This window comes from Musca autumnalis, unplaced genomic scaffold (genome assembly GCF_047663935.1).
Source record: "Musca autumnalis isolate F117 unplaced genomic scaffold, ASM4766393v1 scaffold_1, whole genome shotgun sequence".
NCBI classification, from domain to species: Eukaryota; Metazoa; Arthropoda; class Insecta; order Diptera; family Muscidae; genus Musca; species Musca autumnalis.
Genome location: NW_027411644.1, coordinates 262,009,952 through 262,031,910, shown reverse-complemented (window position 1 = coordinate 262,031,910; position 21,959 = coordinate 262,009,952). Strand labels below are relative to the sequence as shown.

At 38.0% G+C, this 21,959-nt stretch overlaps 1 protein-coding gene across 1 annotated transcript; it reads right to left on the bottom strand.

Moving 5' to 3' along the window:
- Positions 1 to 1,468: 1,468 nt before the first annotated feature.
- LOC141391460 (prolyl 4-hydroxylase subunit alpha-1-like) lies at positions 1,469 to 17,824 on the bottom strand. The gene is made up of 6 exons (XM_073964341.1): positions 17,719 to 17,824; positions 16,546 to 17,654; positions 16,427 to 16,480; positions 16,188 to 16,353; positions 16,020 to 16,113; positions 1,469 to 1,664 (listed from the first exon to the last, which is right to left on the bottom strand). Exons 2-6 carry the CDS (start codon positions 17,557 to 17,559, stop codon positions 1,469 to 1,471), a joined length of 1,524 nt encoding a protein of 507 aa, XP_073820442.1. The 5' UTR covers positions 17,560 to 17,654; positions 17,719 to 17,824.
- Between the last annotated feature and the right edge of the window lie 4,135 nt (positions 17,825 to 21,959).

Genomic DNA, 21,959 nt, shown 5'->3' with positions numbered 1-21,959 from the left:
CCATAACATTAGTGAAAACGTTTTAAGTTTTCGCGGAAATTGAGAAAGAGTTAAAAAAATTGGTACTTTGCAACTTGTTTTAATAAAATTCAACCTGTTTATGCATCTGAAAAATATATAAAAAATATGTACGTAATCTATACATCGCGAAGATTCAAATGAAACCAAAACTATACAAATCCGTTTAGTGGTTTTCATATTATAGCAAAAACAAAAAAATATATTGAGGAAATTTATAAAATTTTTGTAAGAGAAAATATTTATTAAAATTTATTTTGTGAGTTAGTTGAAGAAAATGTAGGAAAAATGGGTTAGAGTTATTTTTCTATTTTAGTTAATTTTCACGCAAAGAATCACATTTTTTATTCTAATCACTTCTCGAATACACGCTAACATCTAGCGGAAGATATGGGTATCGTTCAAATAAATGTTGGGTTCCTTAAAATGGGGTATACTCTTGAAATAAAACTGTATCGGGTAATGATCATTTTGAAATGCGTGTAAATCGCGAAATCCTCAAAATCACTTGATGCGCACGCGGTTTACCAGCGAATTCTTCTCTTTTAATTTGTACACATTTGCCAGGATTTACTTTGGCCGCTAAGATGTAGCGTCGTCTGCAGTTTAGTGTGCAACAAACTGTATAACGCTTATAATTTGCACAAAGTGCATACACTTTTTATGCGCATCCGATTTCACTATCAACCGTGAAAAAATACATCGATCTAAACATATTTCAATAAAATCCATCAAGAACCGTGGATGTAGCATCACACAGTATTTTTTGGATAAATCGGATACAGCTCCCATGCCACTAAATTTTTCAAACCGCTGTTTGCGCACAAACGCGAGTGATGATTTACTTTCTTCATTGAAATTGAAACGATCCACATAAAACGCGAATTAGTCAGCGATATTTTGAAAAACATTTTTCGCAAATTTTTAAATTTTTGCAGTAGCCATTTCCGCCGTTCTAGTAGATGGATTTTTACGATTTGTGATTCATATGATCCGGATCGTCGAAAAACTAAAATATCGCGGGGTACCAGCACACTCAAAACGATATTGTAAATACTGTACCCAAAAATAGGTTTTTTAGAAAAAATATCGGACTAAATTTTGGCCTTTGGCAGTAGATTACTCTGCTGCGGTGTGGGCTAAATTGGTTTGGTTTGGTTTTAGGACGCGCAGCTACCGTTGTTGGCAGCTACTTCACTCGGAGACCTTGAGGTCCATTGTGATCATCCTTATAGAAACTGTGTGTTGTGGTTAGACTATATGCAATGATGATAAATGCTGGATTATTGCGGATTTGTTGTGAAGTTGAGTGTGTAGGTGATGCTGTGATGATGGATGTGAGTTTATAGGTTGTTGCTGAGGTTGTGGTGGTGGATGTAAGTTTAGATGGGTTGGATGTGATGATGATGGATGCTGATTTATAAGGTGGGTGTTGAAAGTGGTGACTGGTTTATTCTGAAGTAGTATGAGGTGGTTGGGCTATTGTCGCTTTGTTGATGTAAAGTGGCTTGGTGTGATGGGTGTGGTGAGTAATGGATATGGTTGCGCGACTGCTGTGATTGTGGCAAAGTTGTTGATGTAGTGGATATGATGTGGGTGTATTGCCGCTGAGGGTGTTGTTCAGTGTTGAGCCGATTTCTATCCCCCTGTGTGAAGGAGAGAGAAAAAACAATGATTAATTAGTTTTGTTTGCCAGCCATGTGAGATTTCTTGCAAATTGGAACAAGTAGATGGGGTCTATGTTGGAGAAGAAAGTCAGAGTATTTATCTCATATCTACCGAAGAATCGATGTCTCCTCGTGAGTAACGAGGGGCATCTACATAGTAGATGTTCGACCGTCTCTGTTTCTTCCGGATCTTGACATAGCCTATAGTAGTCTACACCACTATTGTCCTATCTAGAAGTTAGGGACCTGACCATGTTGTGACCGGTAATGAGACCTACAGTGGTCTTTATCCCTAACTTATTTAGTGAGAAAAGAGAGTTGGTTCTATTCTGAGAATAGCTGGGCCAGATTGCCTTGGATACTTTACAGCCAGTTTCCATTTGCCATCTTTGCCCCGCCTTCTCAAGGAAGTAACCGCGAAGTTTCCGGATGTAGTAGCACTTTGGTGGTCTGATAGATGACTCAACTGGTAAGTCAGTCGACTGAGAGCCACCCCGTGCTAGTTCATCCGCCTCTTCGTTTCCCTTTATATCACTGTGTCCTGGAACCCAGCAAAGATCAACGAAGTCGCGTACTTCAAGCAGAGCGTTTTTGCAATCGAGGATAGCTTTTGAGTTTATGGTCCATGACTTGAGAGCCTTAAGGGCCGCTTGACTATCGACAAAAATAGTCACCGGTCCTTTAAGGACACTCCCAAGTTCTTTGATCATCTCCGCTGCTTTCCTAATTGCAAAAATCTCTGCCTGAAAGACGCTGCAGTTATCGTTGAGTTTGAAGGATTGCTTAATTTGTGGGTTTTCGCAGAAGACCCCGGCACCTGTGTCAACCTCCATCTTTGAACCGTCTGTGTAGATGGCAGACCGCTAAGAGGAGGGCTACCACTAGACCAGGCATCTCTGCTTGGGATTGTGACGTTAATTTGGTTGAAGTTGAGCACAGTGGGTATATAATCACTGATGTGATCGGGTCCACTGGACTCAACTAAATCGGTGAAGGGAAAAAGGACCTTTGCATGTCCAAATCGTGAGCACTGCCACATACCTGCCTCTCTAAGCCTGAAAGCCGTCATCGCCGCCTGAAAGTTGATAGTAATGTCCAGAGGTTGGAGATCCAGTATCACATTCAGTGCAGCTTGAGGTGTACTTCTAATGGCACCAGAGATTAGCAGAGATGCAGCTCTTTGAACACTAGATAATTTGGACAGAAGTGCACTGTTCCCGAGTGCATGCCACCAGACAAGCCCACCATAGGTAAGAATTGGGAGAACCACGGTATCATACAACCAGTGTATGATCTTTGGTTTGAGACCCCAACTTTTACCAATGGAGTTCTTACAGGAATAGAGTGCCATAAAACCTCTCTTAACCCTCTCCTCAGTATTCCTTTTCCAATTTAAGCGTTGGTCCAGGATAACACCGAGGTATTTGGCTTCTGATGAGAGTTTTAGGGCAACACCATCCAGCTCTGGTAGCGGGAAATCGGGAATTTTGCGCTTCTTCGTGTAGAGTACGAGCTCGGTCTTCGTTGGATTCACACCAAGTCCATTGGTGCGAGCCCAGCTAGACAGCTGCTCTAAAGCACGCCGCATAAGGTCTGATATGGTCGACAAGAATTTGCCGCTTATAAGGATAACAACATCGTCAGCATAGGCTACCACCTTCGTCCTTAGTTGGTTGAAATTCAAAAGAATTTCGTTTATTACAAGGAGCCAGAGTAGGGGTGATAAGACTCCTCCTTGAGGCGTACCCCTGCAAACCTTTTTCCGTACGGAACTCTCTCCTAGATGGGAGTTGATGACTCTGCTCTTCAGCATTTCATCAACCCACCTAACAAGGGTAGAGGAAACTCCTGCGTTAGTGAGCGAATTATGAATGGATTCCAGCTTCACATTGTTGAAGGCTCCCTCAATATCGAGGAAGGCTGCAAGTGTGAAGCACGAACCCTCCATATTCCTCTCAATATATCCAACCACCTCGTGTAAGGCGGTGTCCACCGACTTGCCTTTAATATAGGCGTGCTGCGAGTTGCTTATAGTATTGGAATCTAGATGAGACCGTATGTCGTGGTCGAGCAGTCTCTCTAGAGTTTTAAGGAGGAAGGAAGAAAGACTAATAGGTCTATAGTCTTTAGGTAGTGTGTAACTAGGCTTCCCAGCTTTGGGAATGTAAGTCACCGTTACCTCCTTCCATGAGTTAGGTATGTACGACAGACGCAGGCAGGCCCTGTAAATTTCCTTTATGGTTGCCAGTACCGAGTCAGCTGCATTCTGCAACATAGCCGGGATAATGCCATCCGGTTCAGGAGACTTATAGGGTTGGAAGCTGTCTATCGCCCATTTTATTCTTGGGATACTAGTTAAGCTGTCAATCAGTTGCTCGTCCTGTGCCGTGCAGCCCTGATTGTGACTCGTTTGTAGCGAGTCACTCTCTAGGAAAGTGCACTTCAGACAGCAGATTTAGAGTCTCTAGACCAGAGTTAGTCCACGTGCCGTTTTCTCGTTTGATGCTACCCATGGGTTTGGGATCCTTGGATAGAATCTTACGAAACCTGGCAGCTTCGTTTACTCCTTCTATAGACTCAGCGAAGCAAACCCAAGATCTCTGTTTAGCCTTTTTAATTTCACTCTTGTACTTATTGAAATTAACCCTGTAGGTATCCCAATCTGTACTGAGGGAAGATTTGCTGGCTTTATTGTATGATTTCCTGGCCGCCTTGCGAAGACTGGCCAGGTCTTTGTTCCACCATACCGGCTGAGATTTCTTCCCAGGGTAGGTTATTGGGCAGGAATCCTCGTAACACCTCAGGAGGGACTTACTTAGATCTTTTACAGCAACCTCGACTTCCTTTGATGTAGACAGTCTTTGAGAATTGCCTAACACCGAAGTCGTTTGTAAGCTGTACTTGTTCCAGTCTGTCCTCCTGGGATTCCTGTATGGTTTTTGTTTCTCCGAACTTATGGGGACTTTGAAGAGTATCATCTTGTGATCTGAAAAAGAGCACTTTTCGGATACCTTCCAGTCTTCCAAATTGGTTAGGGTTATGTCAATTACTTCACCTCTAACTCTATTTTGGAAAGTGGGTGTGGTGCCCCTATTACAAATTCTTAAATTATGTTGCAAAATAAATTTAAAAATTGACTCACCCCTAGTGTTGGTATCGCTGCTTCCCCAATGGAAGTGATGAGCATTTGCATCGCATCCAAGAATGATGTGGCCTGTGCTCCCCATTTCGTCCATTAGATTATTTACCATACTGCCGGGTGGGTCGGGGGCTTCATAGGGCATGTAGACAGAGGCCATTATAAAGGGTTTTCCATGCCCTCTGTCCATCCTTATAGCGGTGATATCTCCTCTGCTGAAATTAGAGAGAAACATTAATTTTAGGTTCTTTTTTGCGACTACACATGTTCTCACCTTGTCTCCGTTCGAGGCAGCGAGGACAGTGTAGTTGTTATTACTCAGTCCAGCAACCTTATTATTGTATAAATAAGGCTCCTGGACTAGAGCAATATCAATCTTGGAAGTCGAGAGAGTAAGTAGGAGTTCGGTAGCAGCAGCTTTACAATGATGCAGATTAATCTGCACCACACTGAGCTGCTGTCGCCTACCTCCTACTGTTGCTTTGTTGGGATTTTGAAGCATAACCTTCCCAATCCAAAGCTACATACTCAATATACATATCAGATTATGCGAAATCGCGAGTTCTTTAATCCTATAATTGGTTTTTCGAAATATCCGAATGCGCGTCCCAGTTACATAAAAAATACAAAAAACACCTGAAATCCGGCTTCAAAATGTCAGCATCCATAAAAGGTGGATGCAGTGGAAATTTTGGAAAGTGATATATTAGAAGTGTAATCTTCATTTTGTATTCTCCTACTTTTACTTTGGACAGATGTCCGTCATTTGAATGGTTTAATCAGAAATCGAATAGCAATATAAAAAACCTGTTTAGCTTCAACGTGTTTTTACCTATGTTTTTTCCTTTACGCGGTCGTAACTACCACGTAAATTAAAGTTTTTTGCTAAATTTTTGAGCTTTGTACAAAAACATCTAAATTAATCCAGCAATAGTCATAGTTACTGGTAAACTACAATAGTTCGCGTATTATAATAGTGCAAACCTTGGCTTCATGGAAACTAAAAAATTTTGACTTTTCCTCATATACACATTCATACGGGCAAAATGTGCCTTATAAAATTAATTGTTTTACACCCCAAGTATGTTTGGACGAAATCCGTTTCAGACAATTTGTTTGGCTGGCTGGAGCGTACGATAACTCTCGAACCGATCAACCGATTCGGTAAAAGATTTGGCTTTCGTAATATTTTGCCAAAACTTAGTTTAAGTTCGAGGATGGGTTATATCGATCCACTTCTCCTCTCAAATCACTTTGGTTTCTGTTGAAGCAACTTGCATTCACTGCCTCAATTAGGACGGCAAAAGTTTTTTCATGGGGAAGTCCATTCTTCTTAAGAAAACAGCCCGAAAGGTGTAAAAAACCCTTAGGCCACCATATGTAGTGACTGGAAAGCGCGATAACTCTCGCACGGATCAACCGATTTGGTCCAAAATTTGCACTTCGTAATATGTTGTCCAAACTTAGTTTCAATTCGAAGATGGGCAATACCGGTCCACAACTATCGGTACTTCCCCCAATATTTAAAAAAAAATGTATCAAAAATGGATGCACGATATCTCTTGAACGGGGCAATCAATTTGGTTTAAACTTTAGATCTCCTAAACAGTTTAGGGTCTGTTCCAAGATCCTTTGGAAATGTATACCGATGCTGTTCGTTGTGGTCCTGCTTATACCCATATTATGTTTTCCGACGACAAGTCAATGTTTCCTGGCATATTATTACAAAAATTTTACGATGACCCACTGAAACGACTAGTGGGCGCGACATCTATCGAAAAGATATGACTCTCAAAATAAGATCCACTTCCATAATGGACTATGTCCGTCCATTCACTTAAGTACCTAGTCCGCAACACTTTTGAAATTTAATCCTAATCCACAGTTTTTCGGTAAGTTCAAATGTCAAAAGGGCCACAGCAAAAGACCCTAAACTCATTCCATTTGTCCGTAGATGAAAGTTTAAATTCACATAGGCTGAGGGTATATCTCTGTCGGCATAACCAACCTATAAATTTTTACCTGTTTTCAGGAAGTTTTGGCATTGAGACTGTACAAATTTCCGGAAAATGTTGATAAATGACCTGTGCTACGAGGACAATGAAAATAATATCTTTCGAACAAGCTGTTATTTTTTTAGATAGTTTAACAAATAGCTAAGTTATAGTATTTGAAGTGTGAACAAGTAAAAAAAGTATCAGAGGTATACCCTCAGCCTGTGTGAATTGCAACACATTTTCCCAAAAAAACGTATGTATTTCGTGCGCATGAACTTGCAGAAAAAGATATGGATTAGGAAAAAAATCTCAACAGTTTTGCGGGGGAGCTACCTAAAGGAATGGACCGACATACATATATTCCAATTCGGAAGTGTGTCTTATTTTTGGAGTCATTTCTCTCGATATGACCATTATATCAGGAAACATGGACTTGCCCACGAAAAACATCAAGGCTACAAAGGAGTATCTTCTGTAAAAATTTCCTAAGGATTCTCGCACATACACTTAACCGCACTTAAACAAAAATGTTGATCATTTGTGTTGAATGGACCGATAGGGTCTAAGTGTGGACAAAGTATTTCAACACATGCGTGGCACTTTTCCGAAATTTAGTGTGGGAGGTACCCATATTCTAACCTGATCTATGTCTCGTTGAAATATTACTATGTCCAAAGTATGGACCGAATCGGTTACTGCCTTCGAGTGTTATCGTGCGCACCATTTGAGCGAAAAGTTTTGAATTTTTGTGGGGGATGTGCCCAAAGGAGTGGACCGATTACGCCCATCTTAGAACTTGATTAGCTGCAATTTTACATTTGAGGTTCCCAGTGGTCACAAAACATCTCCACCAAAAACCGTCAACATAGGGCCATGTTTTAGTACAGGCCCCACATAACGGTACCTCCCGATTTTGGTTATTTTGGAGATTTTAGCTACATTATTTGACAGAACTTCCTGCAATTTTACATTTAAGGTTCCCAGTGGTCACAAAACATCTCCAGCAAAATCGCCATCTTTGGTCTATGTTTTAGTATAGCCCCCATATAACGGTACCTTCTGATTTTGGTTATTTTGGGGATTATAGCTACATTATTTTTCCGAACTAACTGCAATTTTACATTTGAGGTTCCCAGTGGTCACAAAACATCTCCACCAAAAACCGTCAACATAGGGCCATGTTTTAGTACAGGCCCCACATAACGGTACCTCCCGATTTTGGTTATTTTGGAGATTTTAGCTACATTATTTGACAGAACTTCCTGCAATTTTACATTTAAGGTTCCCAGTGGTCACAAAACATCTCCAGCAAAATCGCCATCTTTGGTCTATGTTTTAGTATAGCCCCCATATAACGGTACCTTCTGATTTTGGTTATTTTGGGGATTATAGCTACATTATTTTTCCGAACTAACTGTAATTTTACATTTGAGGTTCCCAGTAGTCACAAAACATATCCACCAAAAACTGTCAACAAAGGTCCATGTTTTAGTATAGGCCCCGTATAACGGTACCTTGCGATTTTGGTTATTTTGGGGATTTTAGCTACATTATTTGACAGAAGTTCCTGCAATTTTACATTTAAGGTTCCCAGTGGTCACAAAACATCTCCAGCAAAATCGCCATCTTTGGTCCATGATTTAGTATAGCCCCCATACAACGGTACCTCTCGATTTTCGGTATTTTGATACAGCCCCATATAAAGGTGACCATGGTTACAATATATTTCCACCTAAAATTGTGGACAAGAAAGAAAATAATATTCCATATTTAGTATCAGAATACTTTATGGTGGAGGGTATAAAAGTTCGGCCCGGCCCAACTTAACTTTTTTACTTTTTTAAAATTTAAATGGAATACAATTTATTTTAGTCATTAATAGGCAAAATCCCATTCATTGGTTCAACAAGAAACAATTTTTTGAGAAAAAACTATTTTTCATTTCATAGAATTTTTTCATCAAAAAAAATTTTCAAAGTTATTTGTGAGGAACCTTTTTTATAATAAAACAAGTAAGCAAAGGCTATAGTCGGGCGGGGCCGACCATGTGATACCCTACACCATGACCTGTCGGAATTAGGTATCTGCAACCGCCTTGCACGCCGAATGTCGGGGTTCGATTCCCATCAAATTGTCAATGGTGGCAAAATACCCCTTAGTAATGTTGGCGATATTTGCTGAGTATTTCAGCCATGAAAAACGTCTCTACAAGTGGCAACTTAGGACACAATCAATAACTTAATATGAATCCATTGATATAAGAGAAGCCTCTCTTGTCTTTACTGGGATGTTTGTGGAAAAATATATATTTTACACATTTCTAAATAATATTCGAAAATTGGAAAATTTACATTGACTAGCCCCTCCTGCTACATCTTCAAATTGTCTTTGAGTATCAGGTTCCTCTTTGGAATACACTTAAAATAAATACATATATACCACGCAATTTGGTATATTTCATAATTGGGAAAATTTGAAGTTTATTGAAGATCTATCGTCCAAAATTGTGAACTTGTACCTCACATATGCTTCGAAAATAGTTTATTGTGCGCATATATTGTGATATCTGAAATATATTTTATACCGGTAGAAATAACTAACAATGAATAGAAATTCAAAAATTTTGCATGCAAACAAATTAATAAATTCCAAAATTATTCATATTCAATTAAACAGCAAAGAAGGGAGTATAAGTCAGCGGCGCTAACGGTGATATACCTTTAGCTTCTAAAAATATATTTATTTGTTGTTGGCGTTTTTTATTGTTGGACTGCAGAATTTTACATCTTTGTGTTTATTTCAGCTTGAGTCCATATTTTGTTGTAATTCAATTGTTTGAATAACAACAAAATATTTTAAAGTGGATATGAAATTGATTAGTTGCGGGCGAAGGGTAGGGAATACTATAGTTTCAGTTGTCACCAAACAACTTCATCAGTTCCCTTTTTTATTTTGTAACACGAGTTTGCTTCAAAATACGTGGAATCTGTAGGTGTCGTAATATGGGGATATACCAAATCAATTTTAGTAAGCTAAATTCTAAGTTTTGGAAATATTTGAGAATTATTTTTTCAAATTTGTAATTTTAGTTGGAGCCAGCAGGGGTTTTTGGAACTTCTGAACGATTATCTCAGGAAGTATGACTTACCCCGGGAAAGGGACCAGAATACGGAACGTACAAAGAACCTTCTTCAAAAAGAAAATAATAATCAAATAGATCAGATACGGGTCTTGAAACTGCACGTTCCCAAATTTTGTGTGGGAGGTACTCGAAGGACGGATAGATATAGTCCATATTCCGACCTGACACATGACTGGATGAAATAATACGATGTGTAAAGTTTCGACCAATCAGAAAATCCCCTTGAGAGTTCACTTGCGGATTTGCGGCGCAAGTACAATCTGCTTAAAAAAATTCATAACGATTCAAAGCGGCTCTTAAATGTCCTTTTCCGAATTTTGTGTGGCAGGTACCCTAAGGACCGATATAGTCTTATCCGATCTATATCTGGAAGGAATAATAATATATGGAAAGTTTGGATTGCTAACTTCGCCAGTTATCGTTCACACAAATTTTCGAAAACAATTTTGAACTTGTTTTGGGGGATGTGTGGACCAACATCGCCTACTTAAACAAAGCTGGGGCAAAATATTATAAAAAAAAGTATAAAATTTGGTTCTAATCGGTACCGTGCGCACCAGCCAGCTAGACATTAAGAGAGACAGATGAACGGACAGGGCTAAATAGACTCCAAATTGTCTGAAACGAATTTCGTCCAAATATACTTGGGGTCTAAAACCTATATTTCGATGAGACACATCTTTGGTCGTATTTTGTTTGTATTCCCTTTACCCTAAATCCTGAGGTATAAAATAGGTGGCGAGGCGACCCCATGTTGCAATATTTGTATAAAAATCCAATTTGACAACTGAACTGAAAATTTCTCTGTCATGATAGAGACAATTTGTAGCATGGGAGGAAATTGTGGTTCTCTACACAAAACACATTATATATCAGGCAGAAGGTGCGTTATCTAGCAGACACATTATTGCAATTTGCATCATTTTTCCATATGTAGGCTCCTTTGCCGGTATATGCCCTCCAGGAATGAAAATATGGACCAAAAATAAAATTTGTATATTTTTCATACAAAAGTAATGGTCTATGTCAACCGCTAAATAATATCAGATAATCATGCAAAATTATAGGCATTTTCTTCAACCTAAACTCTTACCTCGTGCAAAATTTCGTGACTATTGAGCTATAGTTGCGACCTCTAGCGGGTTTATGGTTACACTACAAACAAAAAAGTGGATATATTAGGCTGTAACTCTGTTATCTGATCACGTACATCAACATAATTGACATCAATTGAAAGGTCAAGAGATCGTCTTCCAAAAATAACTCACGATTGGGGAAGGTGTCTTTCACGAACAAAGATATAAGCTGTTTATTAAAAATTTTCACAATTTTCCCACAAAAGTTGTGGTCCATTTAACCCTCTAAATATTATCTGATCGCCATCTCAAATTGCAAGCTTCTTCTTTGTCATATACTCTTACCTTATTTAAAACTTCGAGGCGATCGGACTATTATTGCGACCTACAGAGCAGCTACAAAATATGTTAAAAATAATGTTTTTGGTCCATTTTACACGCTAAATATTTCACGATCATCACCAATCAAAATAGCGATCTATTCTGATGTAAAGCCGAACTCCATACCAAATTTCGTGACGATCGGTCCATAATTACAAGTTATAATAGACAGACGGACACACGGACGGACGGACGGACACACATCTCAAAATCGCTTTATCTCGCCGAGATATGAAGATTGGTATACCACATGGCGGGTCTCCGACGAATATTTCGCGGTGTTACATGAATTTTTCCCAAAACAAACTTATAATACCCTTTCCACATAGTGGTGTAGGGTATAATGAAATGAATGTTATTTTAGGCATTAATAGGACAATATTCATTCATTCTCACTACAGGAAATCATTTTTGAGAAAAAAATGTCAAAAAGTCATAACCCTAGTCGCTAAAATCCTAAAAATTAACATTTTTGCTGTAGAATTTGTGTGACCACTGTGAATCTCAAATGTCAAATTACAGATAGTTCGATCAACAAATGTAGCTAAAATCTTTAAAATACCAAAGGTCAGGAGGTACCGTTATATGGGTTCTATAACAAAATATGGACGTATGTTGAACAATTTTGATGCATAATTTTTTTGACCACGTGGTCAATGTCAAATGTCTAATTATAGGTAGTTCGGCCAAAAAATTCTCCTCAAAAATACCGACAATTTGATATTACCATTATATGGGGGTTACATGGCCCTATGTTGGCAATATTTGCAAGAGAAGTTTTGTGACCACTGGTTATCTCAAATGTCAAATTAGAGTTAATTCGGTCAAAAAAAGTGCTGAAATCCTGAATATACCGAAAATTGGGAGGTACCGTTATTAGCATAATCAAAATAGATATGCGTATAAGGGGGGAAATAGCAGAAACTCCCACAAAGCTGAACTTTGGTGGAAAGCTAGGATTTGCAATTAGAAGTTATGTCCTAAAAATTACCATCGATCCCATATGTTCAAAAGAAGTTGTTGGGGGTCAAAGATATTTTTTGGAGGTATTATTTAGTTACTTAATCTTTTTCTTAAAAACAGTCCTATAGTGTACAGTTAATACAAGTTGTTACTACAAAAATCAAAGCAATTCGATAGCAGGTCCAAAACTGAACTTTTCCGAAATTTTGTGTGGGAGGTACCCGATAAGGCATGGCCCAAATCGGTTACTTCCTTTAAGAGCTATCGTGCGCACAAATTGTCCGTACATTTCCGAACTTTTGTGGGGGAGGTACCAGAAGGAGTGGACCGATATAACCCATCTTCGAACTTAAACTAAGTTTGGACAAAGTATTACGAAAGCCAAATTTAGGACCGAATCGGTTCATCCGTTCGAGAGTTATCGTGCGCACCAGCCAGAGAGACAGACAGACGGACGGACATGGCTAAATTAACTCCAAATTGTCTGAAACACATTTCGTCCAAACATACTTGGGATCTAAAACCATTATCTCGATGAGACACATTTTGCCCGTATGAAAGTGATATCGATCTTGAAATTTGGGTGAGGGTTAGTCTTGGGGCGTAGTTGGTCGATTTGGCTGGGTTTTTGAGAATTCGTAGTAGAAGGGTTACGAAAAGTAGTTAAATGTACTAAGATTTGTACCATTTGTTTGACTTACTGGAAATCAACGTCGAGGCGAGAAGGCTAAATCTAAATTAAATTCTGAGTGAGGGTTCCTATCGAAGTGTAGGTGTGTTCGTAAGAAAAAAGTCCTTCGTATTACGCGAAGGAGTAGAGCTAAATGTCTGAGCGGAAAATTAGGACAGGAGTGCAAAATAGTTGTATTAAAGGGTTTTTGGAAATTAGAACAATAAGTTTACGACAATTACTAAAATTTATTAAAAGTGTACAATTTGGTATTTTGTGAACGAATAAAATTAAAATCTTCAAAATTTTTATGCTAATATCGGTTGAGATATTTTGTTTATGTAAGGAGGTGATTTGGAAATATATAAAAATATATGAAGAAAAGACAAAATTTTTTAGTTTTCCATAAAAAAAAAAAATTAAAAATTTTTTTAAGCTTCATGAAAGATTTTTGGTACATAGATTGGGGAAAAAATCTCATTCTTAAATCTGTTCGAGATACTAATTTTGGTTGTTGCGCGCAAAAGTTATGGCGGTTTCAATTCTGATAAAAAGAAAAAAATCTTTAAAAGACTCTAATCATTATATTGAGAAACTCTCTTAATTAGGGGCTCCCTACATACTATATGTTTACTGAGGTCCCATAACTTTAGTGAAAAAGTTGTACATTTTCGCGGAAATTAGGAAAGCATTCAAAACAATTGGTAGTTCACAACTTGTTCTAAAAAAATTCAAGCTGTTTATGCATCTGAAAAATATATAAAAATATGTACGTAATCTAAACATCGCGAAGATTCAAATGAAACAAATCCGTTTAGGGGTTTGCATATTATAGCAAAAAATAAAAAATATATTGAGGAAATTTATAAAATTTTTGTAAGAGAAAATATTTATTAAAATTTATTTTGTGAGTTAGTTGAACAAAATGTAAGAAAAATAGGTCGGAGTTTTTCTTCTATTTTAGTTAAATTTCACGCAATAAATCACATTTCTTATTCTAATCACTTCTCGAAAACACGCTAACATCTAGCAGAAGATATGGATATCTTTCAAATAAATGTTGGGTTCCTTTAAATGGGGTATAATCTTGAAATAAAATTGTATCGGGTAATGTTCATTTTGAAATGCGTGTAAATCGCGAAATCGTCAAAATCACTTGACGCGCATGCGGTTTACCAATACAGCGAATTCTTCTCTTTTAATTTGTACACATTTGCCAGGATTTACTTTGGCCGCTAAGATGTAGCATCGTCTGCAGTTTAGTGTGAAACAAACTGTGTAACGCTTATATTTTGCACAAAGTGCATACACTTTTTATGCGCATCCGATTTCACTATCAACCGTGAAAAAATACATCGATCTAAACATATTGCAATAAAATCCATCAAGAACCGTGGATGTAGCATCACAGAGTATTTTTTGGATAAATCGGATACAGCTCCCATGCCACTGAATTTTTCAAACCGCTGTTTTCGCACAAACGCGAGTGATGATCCACTTCCTTCATTGAAATGGAAACGATCCACATAAAACGCGAATTAGTCAGTGATATTTTGAAAACATTTTTCGCAAATTTTTCAATTTTTGCAGTAGCCATTTCCGCCGTTCTAGTAGATGGATTTTTACGATCTGTGATTCATATGATCCGGATCCGCGAAAAACTAAAATATCGCGGGGTACCAGCACACTCAAAACGATATTGTAAATACTGTACCCAAAAAATAGGTTTTTTAGAAAAAAAATCGCACTAAATTTTGGCCTTTGGCAGTAGATTACTCTGCTGCTGTGTGGGCTACATACTCAATATACATATCAGATTATGCAAAATCGCGAGTTCTTTAATCCTATAATTGGTTTTTCGAAATATCCGAATGCGCGTCCCAGTTACATAAAAAATACAAAAAAACACCTGAAATCCGGCTTCAAAATGTCAGCATCCATAAAAGGTGGATGCAGTGGAAATTTTGGAAAGTGATACATTAGAAGTGTAATCTTCATTTTGTATTCTCCTACTTTTACTTTGGACAGATGTCCGTCATTTGAACGGTTTATTCAGAAATCGAATAGCAATGTAAAAAACCTGTTTAGCTTCAACGTGTTTTTACCTATGTTTTTTCCTTTACGCGGTCGTAACTACCACGTAAATTAAATTTTTTTGCTAAATTTTTGAGCTTTGTACAAAAACATCTAAATTAATCCAGCAATAGTCATAGTTACTGGTAAACTACAATAGTTCGCGTATTATAATAGTACAAACCTCGGCTTCATGGAAACTAAAAAATTTTGACTTTTCCTCATATACGAAAAGTACTAAATGGTACTAAATTAAATACTATTTGGCATTGAGTGAACGGATAAAAGTGGAATACATACAAACATATGTTCCACAATACCCCCGAAGGACAAGGGGGGCTTCTCTCCTATCAATGATATTGGCTCAATAATGTAGGACATACTCCTTATCGCCGATCCGGAACGGCATGTCTTACGAAATACTGAGGAAATGTAAGCCGACATTACACTGAGGGGATTTGCACCGCCGAAAATTTTGAAAAAACGAGGTTGAGGAAGTAAGGCATCGATATATCCTTGTTAGCATAAATGCTGAGGGTATAAAAACACATGTGTAAAAAAGAATTTTACGCTGATAAAGAATATATTATAACCTTATTGTGTCGCCAATGATTATTTCGATGAGTTACAAACGGAATGACAAACTTAATATACCCTATATATTATGGTGGAGGGTATAAAAAACAGTTCGCTTTATTGGTTTGAAATAAATTACTTGGCAAACTGTATGTATATAGCTTAAGGTATTTGAAATCCGAACTCAACACATACTCAACACAGGGCACAATCTATATTAATAAAACTTCAGTTTTCGTATAAAAATATTCTTTAATTTCTTCGAGATTTACTTTTCTATAAACTTATTGTATAACTTAACTATTGACCTTCAATACCAGCCTTTATATGGCAATGATACTTCATGATCGGGTTTCAAACCACAGGGCCTATGAAATTCTTGACCCTTTGTGCTAAACCATTCATTACAAACTGTAATTAATAGAAAACATTTATTACAAAAAAAAAAAAAAAAAAATAATAACAATATTGTATTTGTTACTTACTCCATTTCGAACCCTGCAAAACTGGACAGCCAGCATGCCAAGTTCGATAATCTCTTTCAAGAGATTTGTGATAATTATACCATACAACCATGCTGCCTTTTATGGGTGGTACAGCCAGACGTAAGGCTGGAAAAGCTGTGGCGCCGCCCAACTCCACATGATTAATCTGAAAACCAAACAAAAAAATAAAAATTAATATTAATTACAAAACATTTTTAAATATTTTCTCGTTTACTTACATAAAACAAGGCCGTAAGTATGCGATTTCCAGTCTTCCAATCTTCCAGAACTTGCTGAAATAATGTAAATATATTGTAGTTCCAATGAAAACAACCACCACACAAATATTTAAACTTACCTCATGAAAATCATGATGTGGACCATAATGTCCACCAATGCCATAATTGGCAACCTGCAGTGGTTCTCCAGTCGCTATGGTCAAACCAGTTATGTCTTCCAAACGTTGTTTAACGCCGTCTAAAAATCTATGATTCTTAAAATATAGCCATGAGTTTTTGCTAACACGTATTTCATCGAATCTGGGATTCACGTTTCCTCCGACTTTCGACCTCTCAATATTGTCTTCAACCGAATCAATAATTTGCTCAATTTCATTATCGTGAATTGCTTGATGATAATATGCTACAAAGGGATCTCTGTTCAATTCTTCCATTTTCAAGGGTCCAACAAAATAATACGGTATGTTGTTGGTAACATAACGACAGCGTAAGCGTCGTTGTTCTCTCGGTGTCTGTTGTACCTCACCACTGCAAACCTGATGATAAAGTTGGTGGTATTTGGATATGGGTTCGGGAGTTATATCAAAAATCCTCTTACGCCTTTCATCCCGTACACCTTTGACAAAGAGTTCTTTATTTGCCAAACCGTAAACATTTTCTGGCTCAAGTTTGAGTAACTTGTCATTTAAGAGGGCCGCTGACTTTCGATGACCAGCGTTATATAATGCCGCAGGTAAATATTCTAAAATTTGAACTTCACTGACATAAGGGTAAATTCCATTAGCATTATCCAATTTATTATTGTAGTCATCATCATCCTCGTCTTGAAGTTCCCTGAGAATATCCTCAAAGTCATCATTGTCAAAAAATTCTTCAAATTCTAAATTGTCATCAACATTGACATCAGGATCTTCTTCGTCCAATTCCACGAGGTTTTCATTATCCTTTAGTGAATTTTCCAACTCTTCTGACTTTATTAGTGCCTCAAGCAGCCACTCACTTGCTAAATTATATTGCTCAGCTTCATAAAGATTTTTACCCAAAATAAAACAGTTATAGGCCGACATTGCTGAGCTATATTTTTGACCTTTTAGATAACCCTTTGCCATATCGCTTGTTTCAAGTTTATACATTGTTTGTAGACGAGAAAAACCCAATGATGCCCCTCGTAAATCATTGTCCGTGGGAAGGTCATATAAGCTGGGAATTGATGCTGTTTCATTGTAAACTGTAATGAGAGATTGTTGGGACTTGAAATGCTTTATTGTTACTGAGGTGTGTATGTAGGTTACCTCGTAAGTTTCCTATGTCAGATGTTAATTGAGTCAATTGTGATATATCGGCAACAACTCTTCGAATTAATTTGAATGCGTTTATAGGGTTTTCCAAATATTCAGAAGTCTTCTGGTTTTCTTGGGCATGCTCAAACTCAATTTCATCTAGAAGGCTATAGAAGAAATTAGAAATGCTTAAAGTTTAGAAAAGATTTCACTACACATCCCTGCAAAAAATGAGCCAAACACAATTTTTGAAATCTTCAAAATTCCAAACAAAAAACAACACCTCAGATCCAAAACGTATAAAAATACGAGCGAGAACTTATAAAATCAGCTCGAACCTAAGCGAAAGTAGTTCAGTGTTATTTAATCACTAGCAGACCCGGGTCCGCGTTGCTGACCCGTCATATTGCGGTTTAATGACAACTTTTTATGGAATTTATGCTTTACAATTCAAAAATAGACATTTTCTCTCTTATTTCTTCGGGTTTATTTTCAAACCGAGTTATTCATTGAGAATTTAAAATTTATCAACAGATTTTGTCTGCAATCTTTATTTTCTTTTACGGACTTTGTCGTATTTTTTCCGCCCATTGATGCGGTAAAATTTTCGTTTCATAATAACCTAAGTTTGGATTTTTGCTCACAAAAATATGTCTTTTTTTGAATATGGCAAAGGGAAAAGAGGGAGTAAAAGTTGTCGTGGCCAAATTTTCTTTGCATAAAAACCTAAGTTGGGGTATGACGAACATGTCAAAAAAAAAAAAAATTATCCAAAGCGTTCCAGCCGTTCTCAACTGATGCCATTATCAACGAACGACATTTGATTTTTATTTACAAATATTTCATAAAATACATAGATATGTTCCCACAAACATTTCTTAAGGGACAAAGAAGATTTCTCTTATACCAATGATAACGCCCCGGTTGAATGATATGAAGCCTACTTTTTATAGCCGAGTTCGAACGGCGTGTCTTACGGCACCACTTGTAGAGAACTTTTACAAAGCAGAAATACGTATATATTTAGGAAATGTCGAAACTGTGATATGCCTGACCTGGGTAAAAAATTCGTGATCCATGTAATGTTTTTCATGGGCAAGCGCTGCTTTCTGACGAAATGGTGCAAAAGCTCTAAAATATTCTACGGTGACTAACTAAAATGACTTCTGGACACTGCTGCGCATCTTAATATTTCTCTCAAACTTAAATTTAGTTCGAAGATGAAGAACATCGGATCACTCCTTTCTCTAACTCCCTTGCTTAAGTACAGTTTTAGGATATTCGAGAATTGTTTTGAAATTTTTATCGAATGTAGTCGTTGGGATTCTGATTACAGCATATAATTTTTTTGATGATAAGTCCATGACACAAAAGCGTTGTTTGGTGGATGGACTACGGCGGCCTTTAGGTACCTCCTGCAATCCAATCAGTCCAGTAGTGCGATATTTTGAGTTACCGACAAATGTCGGTAAAATTAAAACGCAAAATTATGAATGAAAAACTCAAATAAAAGTTGACAACACTGTTGATGTCGGTAGAACTTTACGACTACTTTTTATTGGTCGCTAACTTACCGAATAATATCGCTAATTACCGAGTTTTTAAGCATTTTAATTTTACCGATATTTGTCGGTAACTCAAAAAATGAGTTACAGAATTCCACTACAGACCACTTCACGAATCGTGCGAAATATTTATATAGTGCTGTCAATTCGGATCCACTTAAAACTACTCGTGTTTGCCTCGACAGCTGGCATTCTTCTCCTGCGACTGGTGTTGGACGGTCACACAATACCTCTTAGCTGTCTGTGCAACTGCTCGTTGATCTTGAGATTCCCGTTTGTACCTTTGGACCTCTCTAGATCATCAACATATCTCCTAACGTGTATGAGTGGGTGATGCCTATCCACAAATTTGTCGCTGGAATCGATGTCAAGATTGTACAATAATCATATCTATCCTGTGTGTATGGTGTGGAATTTCTGAATGATAACAGTTAAACAGTTCCGGGGATATTACCCCGCCTTAGGGACTCGCTGTTGTTGTGTAACTTGGAAACTGCTTCTGATCACCAGGAGGAGCAGTCCCTGTTGAATCTTTACTACTGGCGACAGGAGGGAGATCGGCATCCTTGTCTGGCTTCAGTAGCGGGATTATCCTGCCAACCTTCTAGGCCACTTGCCAAATACTCTCATCCAGGTTCATTCTGTTGCTTAAGCATTACCATTGAGATTCTGTGCCGGTCCAACGCTTTGTACGATTTAGCGTTTCAGATGACATCTGCAACTTCGCTCATCATAATTGTGGTGGTACATCCTCACCTGAGAAAGCTCTTATGGGGCATAGAAAAATCCCCTTCGTTCTATCACTATCAGGGTGCTCTATAAATTTCCGATAAAGAAAACACGTACACCTCTTTTGATCTTAAGGTGGCAGCAGATCTGTCATCATTATTCAATCATCTACCAATGTTACATTGCCTCTGATGAGCTAGACACTTTTTCCGCTAGTTGATTTAATGTGCAAGTTCCCTAACTCTTGGGTCTTCGGAAGCATCTGCTGGGAAGTTAGGTTTATTTTCGAGTATTCTACTAGCAGGTATGAAGCGAGTGGTAGCAGTTGTGGTGGACATCTGTCTGAAGCGGTGATTTGTAAATTCTCTGAACCTTGGGCAATCATATTTTCCAGAAAAGTACGACTGTCAGATGTTATGCACCCGGTTTCCGTTAACGGAGACGATGATATAAAGGTGGTCTGAGCCAAGCGAAATGATGGTTTCTCAGCACACACCTTTTATAAGACCGGTTTCCACAATGCTGATGTCTGGTGAGCTTTGGCAATCAATGCCTTCGACGGAATGCCAAACTTCATGATTAGTATTGAAATACCCTTGCACCAGACTGTTATTGCCTTCCTAAAGCGAACTAATATCAGACATATAACCCAGGGCACAATTATTTTTTGGCGGTTTGTACACAAGTACAGGTGGTCCTTCGGAGAATGACAATGCACCATCAAAGAGCAAACAGACATTGCGAGGCGCTTCATTATAACCTTAAAGATGTCGTCCCACAAAGCAGCAACGATGTGCCACCAAGATTCCGTTGAGGGCATTGAAATCCCAATGCCATGTCAGTCAGGAATCCACAAGGCTATTTACAACCTGCTAGCATTCATGAGTATTTGTAAGCACGCTCTATCTGGAGAAGTGGGTCATGTGCTTTGACGACAAACACCTTGAAAACATTCAATATCAGACCGTGGACCTCAACAATGAATCTGTATATCTTAAAAAGGCTGCGCTCAAATGCAAAGATGGGAATGCTCAAACAATCGCAGAGGGACTTTAGAACAATGGCCCTCACCACGGGGTTCGCAAGCCCGTATTGTGTGAACACACACAATCTCATTTTTGGTGAGTATCAACGTGAATCTCACCACCGATCATCATCGGAGCGGTTGAATTTGTAGTTGTTGGTGAGCTCTGCTTTAGAACGAGTTAGATGTGTTCAACCTGTGGGTATAAATTATGCCCACAACAACAAGAAGTGTGAATAACATCTAAATGACAGTTTGAAGAAATGATCACCCGACACCCAAGTTCAGCATACTGTGCTGGATCGCGTTGTCGTAGTGGACGACTAGATCCATAGGTGGCAACCCAACCCCCGTAATGGTAATTTTTTTTAGAAATTTTCCGTTGGGCCTGACTACGTTCCTGATGGGTGGAATAAATCGCAAAACATCAAGGACGTCATTGTGTTAGATATGATGATCATGAAGTTTCTCTTCCGTCCCTTCACTGAAAGGAGTAAAATACCTTTGTTTCAAGGGATCCAAAATATTTGTAATTCACCATGGATGCTTGGAACCTGTAACAGGTTGCGAAAAATCTGTTCATTTATTTCTTCCTCATGGACTGACGATTGTAGTTAAAATTGAGTTCAAAAATTGCCAAAATTTGCTCAGTCTTTAGGCTAAAGAGGGTATATACACTTTGGTACGACGAAATTAAGTTTAAGTTTGAATATGGACTATATCGGTCCATCCCTTTGGGTACCTCCCCCAACAAAAGTTCAATTTTATTGAAAATGGTGTTAAAGATAACTATCGAAGGGAGCAATCGATTTGGTTCAAACTTTGCACATCGTTTTATAGGTTTTGAATATGGACTATATCGCTCCATCCCTTTGGGTACATCCCACACAAAATTCGAAAAAAGTGAAGCTTAAGAGCTCTTCTCGGATCATTTG

Coding starts and splice junctions, on each gene's coding strand:
- LOC141391460 (XM_073964341.1), bottom strand. CDS start 17,559: ATGTATAAACTTGAAACAAGCGATATGGCAAAGGGTTATCTAAAAGGT. Junction 16,354..16,426: donor TACTTACGGCCTTGTTTTAT/GTAAGTAAACGA, acceptor TTTGGTTTTCAG/ATTAATCATGTGGAGTTGGG. Junction 16,114..16,187: donor TTTGCAGGGTTCGAAATGGA/GTAAGTAACAAA, acceptor TATTAATTACAG/TTTGTAATGAATGGTTTAGC.